General features: G+C 46.0%; 1 protein-coding gene across 4 annotated transcripts in view; it reads right to left on the reverse strand.

Moving 5' to 3' along the window:
• Positions 1 to 1,628: 1,628 nt before the first annotated feature.
• The window catches only part of LOC140694444 (unconventional myosin-XVI-like), a 48,730-nt gene continuing 27,805 nt past the window's right edge, over positions 1,629 to 22,553 (reverse strand). For all 4 annotated transcript variants that reach the window (XM_072957693.1, XM_072957692.1, XM_072957691.1 and 1 more), the window contains exon 4: positions 1,629 to 2,821. In XM_072957693.1, the coding sequence (XP_072813794.1) occupies positions 2,594 to 2,821 (228 nt within the window). In that variant the 3' untranslated portion in view covers positions 1,629 to 2,593. The remainder of the gene's footprint in view (positions 2,822 to 22,553) is intronic.

Below are 22,553 nucleotides of genomic sequence, written 5' to 3' on the forward strand. Positions count from 1 at the left end.
CACAGGCACCACTGGACAGAGTAAATACTCACTTACACGTGATGCTCATGCTGCCTGGAATGGGTGACGGGCAGGTCCGGGTGGCCGCTGCCCGAGCCCCAGACTGCCAGAGCCGCACGTGCAGAGCAACCGGAACAGTCACAGCAGGTGCTCGGCGCACGTTCTCACAAGCTCTCACAAGCTCTCACAAGTCTCATGCTTGAACTGTTCGCTTTTCACTCTGGTGTAAATAAACACACTGTGTGTGTGTGTGTGTGTGTGTGTGCAGAGAAATCCAGCTCACTGTTTTAATTTAACAAAGGTCGTGAAGTGCCTCCAGTGTGAAGGCCTGGCCAAGGAAGAGGTGGCTCGCAGGAGGCTGGCATCACTGTTGCTCTGTGGCTGAGGTTAGGCAGTCGGACGTCAGGGGCAGAGGGAAGAAAGGCGGGGAGTGGGGCTGGATTGTTGTCAAGCTGGAGAGGGGCAGACACCTCCCTGAGATTGTCGGGTGATGTCAGCCATGTTACCACTTGACCATGTCTTCACAGTCTCTTAATGTCCTGCATTCTGATGCTTTGACATCTGGGCCTTGCTGACACTGGAGCGACTGCCCCTCCCCAGGCCAGCCTGGTTCTAGAGGGAGAAAACCCCAACCATTCTAGGACCACACCCCAGCCACCCCCTTTATCTGCCTCTCCCTCTCCAGGCCACTGTCCCCCTGCCCTGGGCCAGCCACCAGACAACCAAGGCAGCCTCTGTACCTGAGAGCCAGCTGGAACGACTGACCCGTCACTGCCACATACGCACACCCAGCCTCGTGTTCCTCCCCAGGAAACCACAAAACAAGCTTGCCGCCCTACCCCCACCCCGCTTCCACTGCCTCCAGCCGCACCCGGGGGCCTCTCCACATGGCACCCCACCCCCGCCCTGCCCCCAGTGCAGTGTGGGGTTTGTGAGTCTAACGAACTGTCTTTGCAGTGGAAGTCCTCTCCTGATTTACTGGCCTGTTATTATTCCTAAACTGACATATGCCTGCCTAGGAGTTACACATGAATAACCACGAATATCTTCGTTTTACAGACTATAGTTACCAAAGGGGAGGGGGGAGAGGAGTACATTAGGCATCTGGATGAACAGAAACACACTACTACATATAAAATAGATAAACAACAAGGACCTACAAGGAACTATATTCTGGTGATAATCTGTAATGGAAAAGAATCTGAAAAAAATACACATATATGTGTGTGTATATGTATAAGTGAATCACTTCGCTGTACACCTGAAACTAACATCGTATACCAACTATATTTCCATAAAAAATAAAATTCAAAAAAAAATTTGTTTTAAAATAAACCATAATGCCTGAAGCTGGCAAGATGCTGTGAGAAGAATGTAGGAAGGGAGGCCGTGGGAATGAGACGTCCTCCTTGCCCTTACTTATCCAATCAGGAGACGGAAAAGTTTGTGCAAAACAACATGACCAGCACATAAACACCAGCACAGAAGAACAGAGTTGTACCCTTTTATTGCCACAGTAACTTTTCAAAGGTGGGTATGAATACAAAGTTCCAAAGAGCAAGACATGATGGTCTGATGCCAGTACTCAGAACTTCCTAGCAGTGGGCCGAAGCCATGGATAAGCAAGACCTGTGCATCCAAGGAGGCAGAGGGTTCGGGGTGGCGAGCCATGCAGGGAAGCTCTGCAGGGACCAGGTCTTGTGGAGCAGCCTGGCCGCTGCAGCCAGAGGCTCTCAGTGTGCTGCCCTGCACTAGGCAGACCTTTGAGTGGACACGATCCCTTCACGCCCCAGCTATGAATCTGAAGCCCTGTGAGTGAGTTGAAGCGAGTGCCTCACTTCCTGTAACCCCTGCCCAAGTCAGGAGATGAGATTTAAGTAAAGAGCTCCCAACCCACATGCCCAGAAATACGAGGCACGGGAAGGCACCGCCTGCTGACCAGTGAATGAAGCAGAAGACATGGGATTGCAGCCAGGGGTTTGCATGGCTCCACACGGCGAAGCAAAAACAACGATACCGTCTCAGCGTTTTCAGGTACTTTACATTAAAAAAAACAAACATTAAAGGTATGTGGGAAAAAATTCTAGAAATGATGTTTTAAAATCTGTATTTTGAAGAAAGGGAGCACCACCAATTGCATAAAGATATAAAACACAGTAACAAACGTAAGGAACGATCAGGATCGGAACTGCAATAAAACACAAACACCTACAAAGAAAGAGAACGTATGTCCTGTAGAGTGTGTCCCAGGGTGACCGGAGCACAGTCGCGCGCGGTCGGACCGCGCAGACACGGCTGCGCAGCGTGCGTGGGCCCCTCCTCCCTGGCGTCCTCTCCCTCCGCGGCCGCCCTTGGCCCGGCCTCGCTCTCGCTCCCTCGGGGTCGCACGGCCCGGGTCCGCGGGGCCTGAAAATCCGAGCGTACCCCGGGTGGGAAAGCGCACACGCACACACATGCATGCACGCGCGCGCGCACACGCCCGGGGGTCGCGTGCACTTAGCGGGCTGCCCTGTGCTTTGCGTGGAGACGTGCGGCCTGAGCGCCCCGATGCTCCCGACGCCGCCCCGCCCGCGAGCCCGGAGCCCGCGCCGCCTCACAGGGTGGTGTCCCAGAACTGGGAGGGCATCCGGCTGCAGGAGGCCCCCTCGGGCTTCTTCAGAAGGGTGGGCTTCTTGCAGGGAGGCGGGGGCGGCGCCCTGGGCTCCGAGCGGCGCAGGATCTGCGGCCAGTCCCCCCGCTCCTCGCAGAGCCGCCGCCGCCAGTCCAGCAGCGCCTGCAGCGCCGCGCTCTCGTTCTCCGAGAGCCGCAGCTGGTGGATCACCTGCGGGAGGAGAGGGGGAAACGGTAGCACCAAACACTGCGGACGCGTGAGGAGGGCCACAGGGCCACCCACCTGGACCCGGGGCGCCGGCCGGGGCACACGCACCCCGGCCCCGCTCGGAAGCCTCCCGGCTCTGCTGCCCCGGGAGCAGCGCGCCCAGGGCTCGGCGGCGGGCTGCAGAATTAAGACAATAAATGGAACTTGTGGAACAGTTAGGAGGGGGCCCTGGTCAGCATCTGATGTACACCCAGGGATACTAGAAGGAATGCAGTGTCTGTTTGCCGTCTCATTGTATACACTCTTACAGCATCACCCACTTGGTCATTTAATGTATCGCAACTATAATTCCATCTGTAATAGATGTGCGTGGATTTCTGAAGTCTCACCCCATTCCAGAATCCACTCCTCTGCCTACTCAGTTACTAGTCGACATCTTTTGAGGTCGTGTGACCCCATTCTGACCACCATGCATTAACCAGGGGGTCCGCAGAGATGGGAACTTCAGGGGCCGTGGGGGCAGGGCATCACAACGTGCAACTGTATCGGCTGCTTCATCGGCTTCCTTGAGGTCCCTGGAGAGGCAGAGCTTGCCCGCCGGGGGCGACTGGGATCCTTCCAGACAAGCAGGCTACATGGTGTGGGTTCTCTCTACTGCCTGCAACCAGTAATCTGGAACCGCTGTGCATGGCAGAGACCGATTTTTCTGTCAATTCTACAGTGAGTATGCTGGTTGAAAAAAATGAGATTCTGGACATCAGAATGGGGTACTGGGGAGGATTCAGAGGAAGTGAGACGGCTCAGCCCGCCTTCAAAGCACCTGCTACTTTGTTCCTGCGTCACCTCCAGCCTCTCCATCAAGACAAAGGAGAATGAAACAAAGGCACCACTGGTTGGCTTAGGTGAGAACAGTCATCTGAAAACAACAAGGACCGTCAGCGTCCCAGGACAGGTCTGGGCACCCGGGCCTACAGCCGACAGAAGAAGATTTTTAAAGCCTAGAACCAAAGCGATGGGCAGAACGTTGAGACATGATGTTAAAACACAGAAGCCAGGAGGTCAAATGCATGTCTGTAGTGCAAAACTAGATTTCTGGAACTGGTTATTAGCAAAAGGGGGTCGCCCCAAATTGAATCTATTGATAACCACATTAAAAAAAGGAAAGCAAGACTATGATTGCCCAATCCCTAAAGCAAGCTCCAGGCACTGATCAAAAGTGAGCTGCGCAAACACTACACCCCTTGAAAAGGGTGTTTTTCTCTAGTTTCCAGGATTGTACCAGAATGACCTGCAAACCAGGCATTTTCCTGCTGGGAAGACTCTTGTGGAAGCCGGAAAGCCTCCACTGTCAGGGAAGCGAGCCAAGAAAACAGGGGGGAGGGCATGCATAAAATCAGTTATGGAATGAACACTTCAGTGCTAAGTGTGTGTCAGGTGCCTTCCTGAGCACCTTGCCGATATGAACTCGTGCAGCCCTCCCAGGAACTCCGGAAAGCACTGCAAGCCCTTTGCAGGTGGGGACACTAAGGCGCAAAAAGGTTAAGTAATTTCCCAAAGCCACATGAAAATGGTGGAACCAGGCAGTCTGAATGCAGAGTCTGTCTTCCTAACTCTTGTCCCACAAGGCTGATTATTTATGTAAAGAATTGATGTCGAGGATCTGAAAGACCAGGGTCCCTACACCGTCTCCCTCTTTCCTTCTTTTTCTAATTGGGATTTGAGTGAAGCATGTGTTTCTTTCACTCATGTATTCTAGTTCCTCTATCTTCTCCACTGGCGGATGCTGTGTTGATTACATTTAGCATCAGTTTGATTTACCCTGTAAATCAAATTGAATATTGAATATTTGTATGTATGTTCCCTGGCACACAGTCAGCACATAACAGCAACCTCTGAAAAACACTGTCCTTGGATTTACTCTTACGGGAGGATATTTAATGGATGGAAGTGTATCCCTCTCAGTTGTTTATTTTCCCAACATTTCATAGAGATCTCATCTTTCTGAAGTAACACAACTTCACATCGATCTATTTAGAAACAAAAGAAGGACCCTCTACATTGGATGTTTAGGTCACGGCAGGTTACTGCTCCCATTGTAAAAGTGCAAAAAAGGGGATAAATTACAAAAATCATATTTTTGAAACACTGGAAAACTCTGGTAAACTGTGAATTAGAAAAACTAACATAATGGATGGGGAGAATCTTTCCCAGCAAATGGATAACTGGATAATTACCAGCTACTTTTTTGGTCTTCTGGGGACATGTGGAGTCCTTCTGTAGGTCTCGAGAACCCTTTTTAAAAGAGAGAAAATCCATATGATATTTTGCAGCTGGATGAGACTAGATGAACCATTTGAAAACTTGAGAACCCCCAGATGCACGGTCATTTTCCCCAAGAGACGTTTGTTGAGTTCTTCAACTGCATGAGTGAGTGGGGCCCTGAGCCAAAAACTTATAAAAAGCAGAGTGAAATCGCCTAGACGTGCTTCAGAAGCAAAAAGTATGACAGGAGAGGTGATAGCCTTAAGTATCTGACAAGCCTCATCTTCAAGACTTGCAGATTTTGGAACTGAGTGGGGCACACAGCAGGAGAGCCGGGCCAGGGGCTCTGAAACGCACAGCTGGAGCTACAATAATGTTTCAGTGCTGATGAGCGCACACTGTCAGGGTCTCAGTCCGCGCACAGGAGGGCGCGGCCGGAGGATTAGCGGACAACCAGAGGTAGGCTGGTTTTCCATCACAGCTCAATACTTGATTGGATTAAGGTGATCGCCTCTTGCCTTTGCTTCCTGACGCAGGCTGGTGAAATCCTCTTAGGGAGAAGGCGTCATCTGTGGTGTCTGTAGTCTGCTCACCCACAATGCCTACTATGCAACCAGAAGTTACTATACATGTGAACAGACAGGATATTTACCCAAAGCCAAAAGCTAAAACAGACTCATGGATGGTCCAGGTTTAGAGTTAGCAGAAACAGACTTTAAAATTACCTATAATTAAATGCTTAAGAAAATAGAGAAAAAGATGAATAAATAAAAGAAACAGCAGAATAGACATGCACGTAAAAGGAGCAGAAATGTAAAGAAAGTGGCAAAGCAATATTCAAAGCAATAAGTTTCCAGAACCTGGGGTGGACAAATTATGAAGTTCAGCAAACCGCACACAAGATAAATCCACACACTGCCAGCAACAATAAGGACAATTTGTAATCAGTAAGACACTGTATTAAAAATGCCCAAGGTCAAAGACAAAGAAAAACGTTTTACAAATCTAGAGGAAAAAAACCCAATTACCTTCAAAGGAGCAATCATGAGAGTGAATGCTGACTTCTAAACAGAAACGTTGGAAGCCAGAAAACCACAAATTGCAGGTTAAAGCACTGAAAGACAGTAGTTCAACCTAGGATTCTATACTCAATCAAGACATCTTGCAAAAATGAAAGAAAGCTGAAAACAATTTTTTGGACAAACGAGAACAAGGAAATTTGCTATCACAAGTCTTGCCTTTTTTTTTTTTTTTTTTAAGGTGAAGAAAATGATCCAAGGTGAAAAATGGAAATTTAAGAGAGAATTAAGGACACGGGAATTCAGTCCATGGGTAAATATAAATGATATGCTTGCAGTGTCTTACAGACTTTACATCGTATGTAGAACAGCACACCAACAGCAACTGCAAGAGCCAGGAGGGAAACGTGGAGCTTAGAGGGTCGAAGGTGCCAGCGGTATTAGGGAAATGACCAGAATAACGTAATTTATTAAGGTGAAATAAATCAAGGAGTCACGCCTTATTCTCCAGCAAAAGTACAAAAAGAATAGTGAGAGGAGGTATAATTAACAAATTAATATGAAATAATAAATAATTAATCTAAAAGAAAGCAAGTAGAGTGCAAATATATATACATGTAAAGATGGAGGCCAGTTCCTAACAAAACAGAGTAGAGCATGAAAACACAATCCCAGTCTCCACCCAGCAGCTGGAGATGCTTTTCCACGACCTGATGGCTTGTGCTGTATTTATGCCACTGCTGGTGTGCACAGACCCTCTGTCCTCGTATGAGGCACAGAATCTATCCATTCTGTATTTCTTTTCCATGCTAAACTCTTTTCAGCAGCTTTTCATAATGGCCAAAAATATATACTAGGTGTGACCCTCTGCTAAGACCTTCATAATAGGGAAGATTTGGAGAGTGAGTCACACCGCAGAAGCAGCCCATCTGCTGAGAGTGACTTTCAGCGGCTGCTGATCTGAATTAGGCTTGTGGGGAGGGATTTTGACATAAAATGTCCCAAATCCCCTGAGTCATTGCTTCCCTGGGGAAACAAACAAAAAAAAAGCTCTCTAGCCTTTCAAAGCTTCTCAGCATTTACTAAAAATATCTGAATTCCCCAGCACATTATAAAAGGTGGAAAATTTAAGACACACAAACCATTAGAAGGCATTTTCTTAATGAGGATATCGATGTCTTGAATAATGTAGTGGAGACAGAAGCCCACCCTCTTTGAATCAACCACCAAGAGCTCTCGATGCTTCCGTGATAAGCAAAAATTTGACTGATGTTTGCGATAATCAACCAATGCTCAGAATAAACCTTCTCACTGAGAGATCCCATGACTGTATCTTATATTATGGAGATTAATAGGCACTGAGTAAAATCTAAGAGGTATATAAAAATAGTTGCCAGAGTGGCATAAATGAGATGCTGAAATATCAACGGTATTGATCTTTGTTAAAAAAAAAAAACACACATACAATGAATCTTCACAGGTTGTCCTAAATTAAGGCTGAAATTCTGTGTAAGGACATATGCTCGGCCACCCCTTTTGACACAGTGAAGGTCAGAGGGCACTTGAGAACTATGATCTGTGAGACAACGTGGAAAAGATCAGAAGACAGGGACCGTGTGCCCTGACTAATGACGCTCAATCTGCTTCATTTAGATTTATTAAATTTACCAGGTTATGAGGCACACAAGTCACATTTGTCAAAGACACTGTAAGAGCTTCAGTGTTTTAGAACAGCAAACACATGCAACTCTGCATGTTAGTTAAGTGGTGGTCAAGTAACCTATGAGGCAGAGAAAGTATTTGCAATATTATCCAGCAGCATAGAAAATATCAAAATCGGTGTTTGGTCATTCTTTATATTTCACATCCCATTGGTGGTAACAGAAACCGTTACAACATCCCTTGCCATCATTTGCTATTTCCCAATAAATTGAATATGATAATTTATTTATTTATTTATTTATTTATTTATTTATTTATTTATTTATTTAAAATATTTCAATTATTTATTTTATTACTGGCAGGGGGCAGGTAATTAGGTTTTCTTTCTTTTTAGAGGAGGTATTGGGGATTGAACCCAGGACCCTGTGCATGCTAAGCATGAAAAATTTGGTTTGGGTATTGAAAGGGAACCATTTCTTTTCAGAAAGAAGAGAGATGACTGTGGGGTCAGGGGTGCCCCTGGCAGTGTGGCCTGGAGTTAGCCGGCTTCTCCCTGGACCTCATTTATCCTGGTTTGTTTGAAGCATAAAAGGAGCCATACCGGTGTCTTCAGTCTGGTTTTCCATTGTTGCCAAAGATGTATCTCCCCCCAAGTTATCCCTCCAGACAGCTGGTCCCTTACCTAGTTTTTCTTCTGACATGTTCTATATAATCGTGTTTGCACACAAAATCATTATCTTTCAGAACCAGAGGGCAGCACTCCCGCTGGGAAGTAAGACAGGACCCGGACCGCGGGGCTCTACGCGGTAGCACCATGAAAGTGACAAGTGTCCTGCTTCTAAACGAACTGGTGGACATGCCAGCCGTGCAAGTGTCTTGACATGAGTGGGTCAACAAGAAGGAGTCTTTTTAAGCTTTTTTTCCTTTTTTTTTTTTTGTATCATTTACCTGGAGAAGGGGGCTCTGTAGAGGAAGGTCTGGAGAGACTTCAAAGAGGTGGTAACTTTGCTCTGAATTTTGAAAGACGAGATGGGCCCCAGCTGGAAAGAGGGGTGGAAAAGGCCGGGAGGCATTTCCACGGGGCTTGATGCAGACAAGTGCCGGTAATGACACTGAGCTTCCGTCTCTAACAGAGACTGGCAGACCCGCGAGGACTCTGATTCTGGTTTGAGTCTGGGTGGGATGTGGACAAACCACGTCTCTCCAGTCAGGGTGCCTGGATGGGAATCCTGAATTTGCCACCTAATGGATGTGTGACCTTGACCAAGCCCATCAGCCTCCTCACCTGTGAAGTGGGTTCACAGTCATCGTCAACCTCAGAAGGACGGGGGTGGGGGTTATATGGATGCCATATGTGAGCTGCCTTTAAGTGCCTTGAAAATGTAGGGAGCATTCTATAAATGTGGGCTCTTATGATTTTGTCAATTGTTAACTCTTTGACTCGAGAAAACCCTCAAACATACTGACTTATGATTATCTTGATGACTCAATCGGATAATGTTAAATCAAAGTAGTTTGCATGATTTGTGGCCCTATGTAAATATAACATGTTCTTTTCCTTCCTTATTAACAAGAAGATCTCAAAATACTGGATTTATAACATAACTATGATTTCTATATGATTTAAAATAAAGAAAATTATGCAAGAAGAAAATGACAAAAGGTCTAGATGTCTTTTAGATTTTGGAGTAAGAGAAAAAGCACTAAAAATCAGATATTAGTGAGTAATTTCAACAACTGTTACCTGTTTCTGAAATTGAGATCTGTAAATGTTTTTCCAGGGGTCCTCAATTTCTTGGGACAATCTAAAATTTTTTTTGCTTTTTTTTATTTTTATGATACTTTAAAAAAATTGGTGTAATTGTGCTTTGGACCACTTGAATGCCTGCTTTTTAAGCTAGTGCTCAGTGAGATTTCATTTTCTGATGTATTTTATTTACAAGCAGACTGACACAGGTAACATTATTTACATCGTTGCAGGTTAACGAGGAGAGAGTAAATGGATTTAATATTCAGATAAGGTGTTTTCCTCCAAGAAAATGCTAAGTGATTTGACATTGTAAGGTAGGTTGCCTAGGAGTTCAAATAGAAAAGATGGAGACGTGGGTCAACCAAAGGCACACGACAGTAGATCTCACTAAGGTGCAGGGATCAGAGTCAGAGCCAGGTTAGTATTTTCAACAGCAATTTCATTTCATCTAAACAAAGTCATACTTCAAATAAATGTAAATGTTAGCTTTTTTGGCTTTTGTAGGTTTTGGTTTCACTGAATCAGCTTTGATTTCTTAGCTATACTGAAAGCTAAAAGAATAAAGGGATTTTATGTAATGATGTGGATGCAGGTTTCATTAACATTATAATAAAATCACTTAAGAACCGTTAAGAGTCAGGGATAACTATTATATGATTTAAAAAGGGTCACAGACATAATGCAACTGGGGAGAGTGCTGGTCTGTGCGGCTGGGACGCCCCGCGGGCAAGATTCGTTTTTGTGTGGTGAGACTCTGGGTGTCTTTTGGAGACCGAAACTAGTGAGTTAATCTCTGCCCAGCACAAGGCATCCGGTGCACTTACTCAGAGGGTCTGAGCCGAGTGAGTGTATGAATGTTTGGATGCACGTTTGAGAACAGGGACAAATGTCACTACAGTGTATTAGACTTGTGGTGTCACTGTTTTGGAAACTTAGGGGCAATCAGGCACCTCACCCCATCGAGGCCAGGGAAGTGTGAACGAAAATACTGCAATGTGAGTGAAAATACTGCAATCATAACAGTAAGCAAAGAATGCTGAAACCAAGTCATCAGCGGCTGCCACCACCCCCCAGTGAGGACAGGCTTGCAGCCCAGCCTCTGCAGCCACTCACAATGGTGCACCCTGAGCAGACTCAGAATAAGAAAGGACAGGACCCTGGCCCTAGATAGCAAGGTGCTTGTCAAAGGAATGAATTCAGTGAGCCCAAATGTTTGCTTCCTCCCATACATAGAAAAGCACTAGATTCTTTAATTTGTGATGCCTGATTTTCTTTAGATAACAAGCAATATTTTATTGTTCCAACTACCTGGTCCTTGTTGTAAAGCTCCTATATGTCCTAGCTCCTCCCCTACCTCTTGGGATCAGTCCCTCAGAGCGATCTGAGAGGCTGTCAGCCCGGCTCGAGTCCTCCTGCCAAATAAAATATAACTCTTAACTTTTAGGCTGCATGCTTATTTCAGTCAACAGAAGGGAGCCTTGCCAGATTGACTGTGGACAGACTCCCACCCTTCAGAGGTAGTTCCCATCTCCCAGATTCAGAGAAGACCCTTTCCAACACTGTAAAGCCCTGGGAACTTGTTAAAAATGCTCTCTGGCTCTGAAACCCCAGAGCGTGTGCGGGGTCCCGGACTCAAGTGTGGCTCTGAATTCGGACATGCCTAGATGGGTTTGAGTGGCTGGTGAGGGGTCAGTGACGGGAGTGGGACAGTCACCCTAGACGTCAGGGTGGCCAAAGACCACAATGCCTTGGCCAATCAAATAAGCGTCTCCTATGCTATGGTCTCAATGTTCGTGTCCGCAAATTCACACATTGGGATCCTATGCTCCGAGTGATGGCATTTGGAATAAGGCCTTTGGGGTAATTAGGTCATGAGGGCGGAGCCCTCACGAATGGGATCGGTGCCCTTCCACCGTGGAAGGACACAGTGAGAGGTCTGTGACCTGGAAAGCAGGCCCCACCCAACCACGCCAGCTCCCCGACCCCAGACTTCCAGCCTCCAAGACTGGGAGAAATAGATTTCTGTAGTTTATAAGCCACCTAGTCTGTGGCATTTTGTGATAGTACCCCAAATGGCCTAAGACACCTTCTACCCAGAATTATTATTTCTGGATGGCATGGGGGAAAATGGTGCTATTCAATGACAGGTGTAAAACTCGGGCTTCTAGAAAAGGGCACAAGCTATCTGTCAGCTTAAATGTCTTTGAAAAAAATTGGTGGAAGATCTAATAACACACTTGGAGATTATTCTGATTTTCATTTTTATAGTTGACATTCTAAAGAGACCTGGAAGCTGCAGAGCTCAGGGTCCACTTGGATCCAGGATTTGCTGGGAGCTGGGACTGTCTGACCCTTCCACAAGCACCGGGGGTCGGGCAGCATCACCCAAGGCACTCCCCGACGTGGGCTGCACTTAGGGGAGCTCAGCATTCTTAATTTACCCCCTCCAGTCAGTTTAGACCACCAGAAATGCAGCCTGGGTGGCACCCATAGCCCCACCTTCTCCTTTCTGCCTTTAAGGAAGGACTGCAGAAGGGAGACGCGAAGCCACGTACCTTCAACATATGAATACGCCTCTGAGCAGTCTATTTCGAGCTCCCAGAACATGAGGACAGCTGCAGCAGTGACCACAGTCCACAGTCACTTTCCTGTGCGCTGCGGTCCTCATCCGCAAACGAAATCCCTCCCTTTCCGCAGATTTTTAACAAGAAGATTCCTTCTTCGAAACTAATCTTTGGAAAACAGTGCTACTTAAAACGTTGGTGATCACAGCCTGGACAACTCAGGACGGGAGTTAAAAGTAGGGTTTTTTTTCTGTTATTGAGAAACTCTGGCTGATCTGATATCTAAAAGTTCAAGACAAGAACACAGTCTCCATCTCCCACTCCCCACCCCCATCCTGCCCTGCACTCCAGATTTGTCACCTGTTTTGTGTCTTCTGATGTCCAGGAAGTGTCAGTTAGCTATGAAGATAGAGTCTGATTGATCAAGTGATGTGAGGACCGACTTCATGCGACCTCTGTGTCCCGCCGTGGGGCGTCGCTAATCCCTTCACTTACTCTAGGGGTTAAACCCCAGGAGACCTCTCACGGCCCAGGGGGAAGCACAGCAGGATGCAGAGGCTTAAATGAGCTTTATCACTTACATATCTGTTTACTCATTTTCAGCGGTTTCTTATTGCGTCATTATTACAGTCCTATGATGTGAACTAACTGAAAAGTGAGGTATAAATTGTCTTACTTCCTGCGGGTGTGCATTTCTATGGATAATAGTAATAAAGGTAAATTAATAATTTGCTGCTGATTTTTACCTTAAGTCTTTCTCTCCTAGGATAAAAATAACCTTTGTTAAATAATTCGTGTGTAAAATCATGTTGCTGTTCATTTGTCACAGAACTGATTTTTCTATTGACTATTCACCCAAAGGTGAAAAGAGGCATTAACTGACATTTATGGAAATTAAAAGAAGGAAGCATCTCAGCTGACTGAACAGTGAATATTAGTGTTTCAGATGCAAACCCCATTTGCACTCCTGCTAACAAGATATTGGAGGACAAAACATTAAAAAAAAAGAAATTTGAGCATCAGTTTGTAAAACCATAGTTTACCTAAACAGATCCCAGCGACAAAGCTTAAAATGAAATGCGATTCAAAAAGTCTTTGACTGAAGGGAAGGACACGTCCATACATTAAAAAAAAAATCAAGAAAATGATCGGAAAGTGAAAACAGCAGGTTTGGTTCAGGCAGGCAAGAGCGGCTCCTTCCGAGGTGAGAAGCAGCCATTCACACCGCAGCCCAGGGAAGCTCATTCCTGCGCTCTGGCTCCCCTGTTGCCGAAGGGTTAAAAAAAAGGGAAACTATCCCTTCGAAGGAGCAAGTTCTCCTGGAAACAGGAGCAACTGATCTGGGCAACAGGCAGCGAGGGAGGGAGACAGGATTTTAATGTTTTACCTTACCTGCACATGTTGATTTCTTAAAAAAAAATTTTACTTTTATAATAACTAATATTATACTTTACTTTTATAATAAATAATATTATATTGGAACACATTTAATGTAATTTAAGTGAACATTAATTTGCATTTTGCAGCTAGTTGTAAATTCATAGCCAAGAATAAAGACTCTGATGAGTGAATGCATGTTTCTTCTTATGATGGAAAGTTATAAAACAGAAGTTCATGATTATACATCACACAGTATAATTCACTTGTGACACCTTAGGTTGTGGATTTTATATGAGCTCTGGTCTCTTACCTCAATTCATTCAGAAAACATGGTGGCATCAGTACAAGTGACTAGCAGATTGTAGCAAAACCTGGTAACACACATGCAGAATATGTCTGTAGTGATGGCGTAGTCATGGGTTCAAATGTGGAAAAATACACATCAATTATATTGGGAACACAGAGAGTCAGAGATTACAATTCCTTTAAAATTATTTTTCTGGGAATTATGTGGGAGGCTCACTGCAAATGTCAGGAGGTATTATTAGGGGCAAATGATCTACTAGATTTTTCTCTCTCCAAAGAGTAAATCTGTTTATATAATTCGCTTGCTCACAAATCCTCAGTGCCGCCTTGCCCCAGCCTAAGAGCCAGCACAGGAAGTCCCGTGCTCTCTGACCACTCCGATTATCCCAGCTTCATCAGCACGCGATCTCACCTCGTCTCTGTTGGTTCACTCAGATGCACCCAGACACTCTGTAAGTCCACCTGTCTTCTCCACAATAGTCCCAGTTTGGATTCCCCATGTAGAAGCTCGGAGGTCTCCCAAGCCCGTTTCAAACATCGTCTTCATGGTCCTGCTGTCTGTTCTGAAAGCGTTTTCACGTGCTGTTCCAGCAGACTCTCATAACCATGGGAAACAAGCCGGTTAAGGAGCCTTCGCCTCATTTCATAGATGCTGAAATGCATCCTCACAGCCCAAACTCACCTGGCTGATCAGCAGTAGAGTCCAGACACACATTCAAGGATGCTGAGTTTCGTCAACCCTCTGAACTAACCTTGACTTTCGAGAAGTCTCCCGTATCTGCTAATCAATCTACACGTGTGCTTTCAATGATCAGGAGAAAGAAAGTGCTGTGACGGGTTTCCCAGGGCTAGAATCACGCTTGAGGACCTGCTCCCTCAAGAGGCTTTCATTCAAACTGAGCCACAAGACATAGAGAATTAGATGAATCAGCATGCTCGTTATAGCTGACTAGTAAATCATAGACGCAGTCACTGCTGTCGGAACACAGAGGGGACGCGACTCATTTCAAGGCATCGTGGCCCAAAGATTCCTCTTGGGCTGTGGGCTTTGTTCTGGACTGAAGGAGGGGTAGGACACAAAAAGAAAGGAGCCTCCTTGGGTGGAGTGGTGTGAGGAATGGCGTCCACATTTTTGTTCACATCTGCGTGTACAATTACCAAAAACACGAGAGGGGAAGGCACTGTGCCACGTACAGCTTGAGAGTCAGCCCTGAGCCATCAAGAGAGACGTGAATTAGCAGAAACGATGATCTGGGTGTGAAAGGCAGAAAGGCAAGGGCCACAACCGCGGCAGCTGAGTGCTCCACAGCCTCCAGAGGATGGAGGTCTAAGTCCGGGAACACGCATCCATTTTCCAAGGAGCCAGCGTGGTCCTTTGCACTGTTTCGTAGGGCAGAGTTTATCTGTTAACTTATTAATTTCCCCAAACATTTTTTTTTCTGGAAACAACCACATTCTGTGTGTTATAGTATTAAATATAATTAAGTAGAAATGAGGAAAACCATTTCATGAAACTGAATGCTAATAAAACCACTAGCCCAATCCAGGTAAATTTTAAAAATCAGCTACAATTAGGAAAGGGGCCGAGTTTCGCAGCTGGGACTGACTGAACGAGGGGGAAGCACCCTCTCTGCCACCAACCTTGGTTCTCCCTCCAAAGCTTAGCTACCAGCCCGAGCCACCTGCCTGAGGACTAGCGGTGAGAGAGGTGATTCTTTCTAATCATTAAATCCACAAGAAGGTCCTAAAAGGATTAGAATGTTTCTCCAAGGTGCCCAGTTTACTCCCGGGGACTGATTTTGTCCCTGAGTAAAATTAAGTCTATTGATTTTGAGGAATTTCTCAACATCCATTTCTTAAGAATTACAAGCTTTGGTTTCATGTATTTATGACGTGGGGGGGCACCACTCATCGTTATTTTGCATTAAACCATCTGATAAGCCACACTGCAATAATTCTATCATCAGAAGCCATGAACAGGCATGTTTTTTACTATCTTAAGGAAAAAAGGTGGCTAAAGAATGGGGGCTGAGCCCAGTTAATTAAGTACTATAAATAATGCACAGCAGCAACACGTGAAACACTAAGCCAAACACGGGATAAAGGCCGTCAGTTACTGTTACGCAAGATGCCATGACAGGCAGACCGCCAATACCGGGGGGCTGACACAGAAGAAGTGTACTGCCCACGTCAAGGCTAAAGAGGTGCTTCTGATCAGCGGATGACCTCCCATGTTGGCGTGAGTGGACTTTGCATCTTCCGGGGTCTTAAGAGTCTTCCGTATCCAGCTTTTGGTTGGGAAAAGGCATGGAATACTGTAGGGAAGGGGAGGTTTGTGTGGTCAAGCTTGGGAGCGGCTCACATCACCATGGCTCCCGTTCCAGTGGCTGGACCTCAGTCACGTGACCACCCCTAACTGCAAGGCTGCCGGGAAACGCGGTCCAGCAGGGGCTTCAGGAGAAAGGGATTTGGCGGGCACCGTGGCTGCCATGGTGTGGCTCCTCGGGTCAATTACAGTGTCTTTAAGGCCCAGTCATGGCAAATCGGGTGGATGCAAATGCTAGACAAGACGGGGGAAGGAAAACAGGACGGATGGGGAAGAAAAAGATAAGATTTTGCCAAAGTAGGCAACGTGTGAGAGCACAGCTCTTTGATCAAGACTTCTTCCCCAAAATAGATAATAAAACATCACCTGCAAGTGTATAAAATTAAATCCACTTGGGCTTCATATCATTTTTTTATATCATTGACTTCATGACACTTTTCCCAATATCATAGTTCATCTGTTTTAGAACCTATTTCTGACAGAGTCAGAAATACGAAATGACAGTTTCAAATAATAGCATAATCATCGAAATCAGAGAAGAATCAGGTCTTCGAGGTCTACTGAGGTCATAAAATAAATTCCTTCACCAACGTTAGCTGGTTATGTTTCAACACAATGCAAAACTTTCTGTTCCTTTAGCCTGGATCTTTCTTTCAAAGTCGTCAGGTCACAATAATGTACAGAGCAGTCGGGAAGCCCGGGGCCCAGGTTCCCAGGGGCCAGCCTTCCAACTCTCTGTTATCTTGAGCAGGAATACAGCTATCTGTCTCCTATTTCCCACTTGCAGAAAAGGCAACTGTCTACCCTTTACTTGTCTTCTGAGCAGACCCAAGTTTCCAGACCTGGTCAGTGGTTTTCCTGAACGACAATGCAATCCCATCACAGTTGGTATTCTGCATTGCACCTCCCACTGTAGTTTGTAAGTTCCTTATTTCTTGAATTAACACAAACTCATGGCAATTTCAGCTGCTCTGCATTTAGACGCCTAGTGACATGCAGTCACTCCTCTCCAGCCACCTGGCTGTTGAGATTCAAGCAAGCTCCTGCCCGGATACTTCCCCACCTGGGGTGCCCCCCCCCCCCGACCTCACATGCCTGACTCCTCAACTTTCTTACTCCATCTTTGCTCAGTGAGGCTTTAACTCCACCTGATTGGAAATTCCAACCCAACCCAACCTGCCTCCACACCCCTCTCGTCACTCCCAGGCCTGCTTATTCTGTTTGACTTTTTAAAAATATGTTTTATTTCCTTTTACCATATTAAACATATTATCTAAACATTGTATAGTGTTTGCTTTCCCATGCTAGAATTTAAGTTCCAAGAGGGCAAGGATGTTTGCTTTGTAGACCGAAGTTTCCTAGGTGCCCACACCTGTGGCTTGCACAAGCAGGTTCTCGAAAAATATTTGTTGAATGAATGAATGAATGCATGAAACTTCAAGTTCATGCAATCCACTTTCCCAGAATTCAAAATAATGTACACATATTATATGCTTTATGTTGTGCATGTTATGTATGAATACACACATCTAATTACACAGAGCTGCACACACTAAAGCCACGTATGTTGTTCCTCATGGGTAACACCAGGGTCTTGCAGAGTCACGTTCATTGTGTGTGACTTTCACATCACACGCTGACTTTAGTACCGAATCTGTAAGATGGGACTTGACTTTAATATCCTCCAACCACCGGGATGCAACTGCTTATGACCCTATTTACCAAGTTTACTGGTACATTTTTAACATGAGACTGAATCAAAATATTTGATAAAGCTAGGAAATTTTCTGTCGGTTTCTCAGTTCTTCTGAGGCGTCTCCTGGTTGCCATGGAGATGGCAGTTTATTGAGTGCTCTGGGTTGGGATAAAAAAATGACTGAGACGTAGTCCCTGTGTTCTCTACACCCTCCACAGTCCACCAGGGTCTACATCTACACACACACAATTATAACACAGCAAAGTAAGTCGTGTGAAAGAGACCACGTTGTAGAGTTACATAAACCAAATTACAGAGGCCACAACTGTGCTCGGAGGGCTGCTGGAGGAAGGCCATCAGGAGGAAAGTCACATCAAAGAAAGGTCTGCAAGGTCACAGGCAAAGGTGGAGAACAGCCCACTTCTGGGAACTCACCTAGAATTAGGAGCAAGGCAGGAGCAGAGCCCTGTGTTGTAAAAGGTGTGGGACAACCGTGACTGGGACAGAAAAACACACAGTTAGGTTGCTAAGTCACACTGCAAAAATGTGGCACCAGCAAGAAGGGTAAACTGTTAGGGTTTACCGAAGATGGGTGTTGCACTAGTCTCCATGCTTGCTTGCTAGGTTTATAATTTTCTGTAACAAAATTATTTTCAAAAATCACAAAAATGACATATTTATCAAAATCCCAGATAAGAGTGGGGTCCTGCTCATTCAAGCTCATCTCCTGCATATTTTTGATAACACCTGCTGTGTTAGAATTGGTATTCAGAACACTGACCTTGGGGGAAACAAAAGGGAATGCTAAGACAATAATGGCACGCATGTTTTGGAGCACTTACTATGTCGCAGAGAGCATGCTAAACATGTGGCATATATTTCCTTCAGTCAACCTGAAATAAAATGACTACTTTCCATACCCACAAGTGACATAACAGATCTGGGGTTCAAAGCTAGTTCTTCTCTTTCTTCTTTAATTTCAAAAATTAAATTAAGTTAATACTGAGTTCTTCTGTGAACCAGAACCTGCACTTAACCACCCTGCCCAGCGGCGCCGTCGCCGCCCCCCTCCGCGGTGGCGCCGGGCTCTCTGCGGCTTCCCCAGCTGGAAGGCGACGTGCAGATACATCATGAGAACTCTGTCCTCTTTAAAAACACAGTCACAATTCTGATTTCCTTCCTTCACTGTTTCTTACAGCTGAACTTTCCTCACTGATCACAGTCAAGGTCTTCACTGGAAAAACGTTATGTATTTGAGTGCATTTAGGATACACATATGGAGCGATTTTACGAAGGGAAAAATACAAAATGTAGCATTTGTTTTGGTTATCTTCCAAGTTTCTATGTATCTATACAGGGTATGTCCCTTCGCTGCTGAAAATGTTGTCATTTAAGTCACACCATCAAATTAATTTACTGCCCTGCTTTCTTGCACGTAAAAAGGGAGTCACGAGGGGTGCATGCTGATTTCCAGAAACCTCAGCTGGGTGGAAGGGCTTTCTGCGCAAGATCTCCTTTTGTTTGCAGCTTCCAAGTGAAATACAGATCATGCCTTTTGACACGTTGCTTACTGTCCATCCCCTGTCCCGTGTTTAGAACGGCCCCTTCTCGATGAAGGTCTACATTTTGTTATTTTTCTCTAACACTGTTTCTCTTCTGCGCCACAGTATATTTCAAGCAGACCACGTGACAAATAAAACGAACACAGAAGGAAGGCACTGGGCTTGCTGAGTGCTCTGCAACTCTTCATTTCTTTCGTATGTGACAGTACAGAAAGGTTTCTTTGATGGTTCAGTAAAACAAACCGCGCGACAGTCTGTTTCTCTACGCGCATCAGGCGCACCCTGACCGCCTTGCGGCGTCCGTCGGCGGCCGCGTCGGGAGCGAGCGCTCAGGCACTGGATCGCCGCTCTTTCATCAGAAACCATCCGTGATTCTTACAGTGAGTATTTGAATATGACGGATATTAATAATAACTTCTTGCGTTTTTTAAAAATCAAAAGAATTTCAAAAAAGGTTGGCAAGAAATACGGTAAATGCCCACGACGAGCGTCAAAGACCCTAAACCACACAACACGGCGGCGCAGAGCAGCTGCCAGAAGGAAGGAGGCGGCCGAAAGCCAGAGTCGGTCAAGTTGGAACGCGGGTGTAAATACAGATGAGCTCTGCTCCAACGAAACAATCCCATTTTTCAACGTCAAGCGCGGACCCCGGAGCAGACGTGTAACTCGCGATTCCCCGCCGAGGGCGGGCCCTCAGCGCCGGCCTTCTCCGCCCCCCCGGCCGCCCCCCTGCCCTCAGCACCGCCCCCTTGAGCTCTGTTCGCAGTCCGTGGGCCTCCGGGGGCTGCTGCCCTGGCCTCCGGAGTCAGCCGAGGGCGGCCGTCTCAGCAGAAGCACCAAGGGTCACTCCAGGGCGGCAGCCGGGATGTCCTCAGGACCCGCTCAGCGCTGGGCCTCTCACGCAGCCCCGCTTCTGAGGGGCTGCCTCATGCCGAGGGGCACAAACTTAGAAGCACTTGTTTACCATGTCACCAAAGGCAAGTAGGTAGACGGCAGGGCATTTTTATAAACGCTGCTTCCAGAACCAATCTGAAGTGGCTTCTTTCAATCTACGAATCCAGTTTCGAGGCCTGGGCCGAGGCACAAAGCCCCGCTCCAGGACCGGGAAGTGGAATTCCCTGACGTTGCAGCTTCACTGCGGGGTCGCTCGCGCCCAGCGCTGCAGACGGTCATGAGTGTTTCACGGTCTGGACCCGCCCAGCCTTCTCCACGAGGAGCACAAAGGAAGACAGCCGCGCACGCGATGCGGCGAGGGGCTCAGCCTTCGCTCGTGCCAACTGTTTTAAGGAAAATTAGTTTTTACTACCTTTCTGCTAAAGCCATTACATCATGCAAAGTCACAGGAAAAATGAGGGACTAGAACCTAAACTACATTTCCTGTATTCTGTACCTTGAGGAAAGAAACTGTTTACTGAAGGGCTACCCCTGTTAGAAAATGTTTTACATTCGTATTAAGAAGAAAGCGTTTGCTAACTACTATGAAACAGAAGAACAACGAATCCCTTCAGTATAGGACAGGGAACTATATTCAATGTCTTCTAGTAGCCTTTGATGAAAACGAACATGAAAGGAGTATATGTACGCACATGTACGACTGAGACACAACGCTGCACACCAGAAATGGACACAGCACTGTAAAGGGACTAAACTTCAATTTAAAAAAATGGGATCAGGCAGGTTAGCAAAATAAAAAAGTGAAAATGAAAACAAACAAAAAAAAGAAAGTACATGCTCTATGTAAAAAAGAAGAACACATGTTTGGTTATAAAGTGAATTTTATGGATAATAGCAATAAAATCAAATTGGTGTGTCAGTCAGAATTCTTATTTGCAAGCATCAGAAACTAACCTGAGACCCTTCACAGGTGGAAGCTTTACTGGAGAGCACAACCAGGAAGTGAGGCTAAGAAGGGAAGGTTTAGAATGTGGCCTGGACCCGAGGTGAATGCAGGGACCAGCGGTCTCAGACACGGGCTGGCTACCACCTGCGGCCACTGCACGGAGCCACCGTGGCTGGACGACACCCCTGCGGTGACACCGATTCTCACCCCTCCCACTGCGTGTCTCTCAGTCCATAACCCGTGGTCCATCAACGCAGCTCACCTCACATACTCTCGCCTTGCTCTCAAAGGAAGGGAGGAGCGGGGAGTCTCCTCTTTATATTTTTACTGTGGTAGGTGAGAAACTTGCGTGGCTGGCAGCCAAAAGCACAAATCATAAATATCCACTCTGGCCTCTTACGATTTCCGTACTGACCAAAAGCTCTTTAAATTTTATGTAAACGTGGGATGGCGCCTCCATCACTTTTAATGAGTTACGAGAAGTTCATTCTCGGAAACAGGGCCTGCAAACTTGACATCCATTCAAACCTCGGACTCTGCATTTTCCCTGTGATCTTTGGCAAATGACTAAATCCATCTCTTGTTTTCCCTGTCTACAATAATGCCCATACATTTTATCTTCCATAAAGGGACTTCATTAAAATCACTGCTAATTAAAATCTGGACATCCTCAAAGAGGAATTCAATTTTTAGCCAACGTTTAATTCTACTGCTACATACGCAATCAGCCCAGGAAAGATTTTATAGAATTCCTGTTTAAGTGCATCACTAGAAAACCCAGAATGCAGTGTGCCTGTATGTATCCGTATTTCCTCTATAAATGCCACAAGAGAGGCATTTACGCTGAGACGTGTGGCTGGTCAACGCCTAGTTTCACAGAACTCTTCCAGTTCCTCAGTGCAGAGGCGTGTGTCCTGCCGTGAAACTGCCCACAATTTTGCATGGAAGAAAATGAGCCTGGTTTTCCACTTCCTCAAAAACAAACCAAAACAAAAAACACTATGAGATAACTGGGGATTGTTTGCCTTTGAAAACGAGCCCCCACTGAAAGCTGGGAACGTGGAATTATTCCTGGTGACCTTCCCATCTTGCTCTGCTTTTTAGCTAAATCCATGAAAGATCAGAGGGAAAGTTCCAGAGATACCTGTTCTTTGCACCTTCTTTCAAAATTAACCCTTTTCTCTATGAATCACAGAGGAGTGGGAGCCCTGGGAAGGACGTCAGACGCCCCATCTTTCTTTCCAAGCAGGTCCCCCCCAGTGAATGACCGTGGATAAAGCATCCATAATGCTTCCGAGGTAGAGTGAATGCATCTCTAAGGAACAGAGGGGAGACTAGGACAATCTCTTACTGCAAGCAATCAGCATT

This window comes from Vicugna pacos, unplaced genomic scaffold (assembly GCF_048564905.1).
Source record: "Vicugna pacos unplaced genomic scaffold, VicPac4 scaffold_21, whole genome shotgun sequence".
In the NCBI taxonomy this organism is placed as follows: domain Eukaryota; kingdom Metazoa; phylum Chordata; class Mammalia; order Artiodactyla; family Camelidae; genus Vicugna; species Vicugna pacos.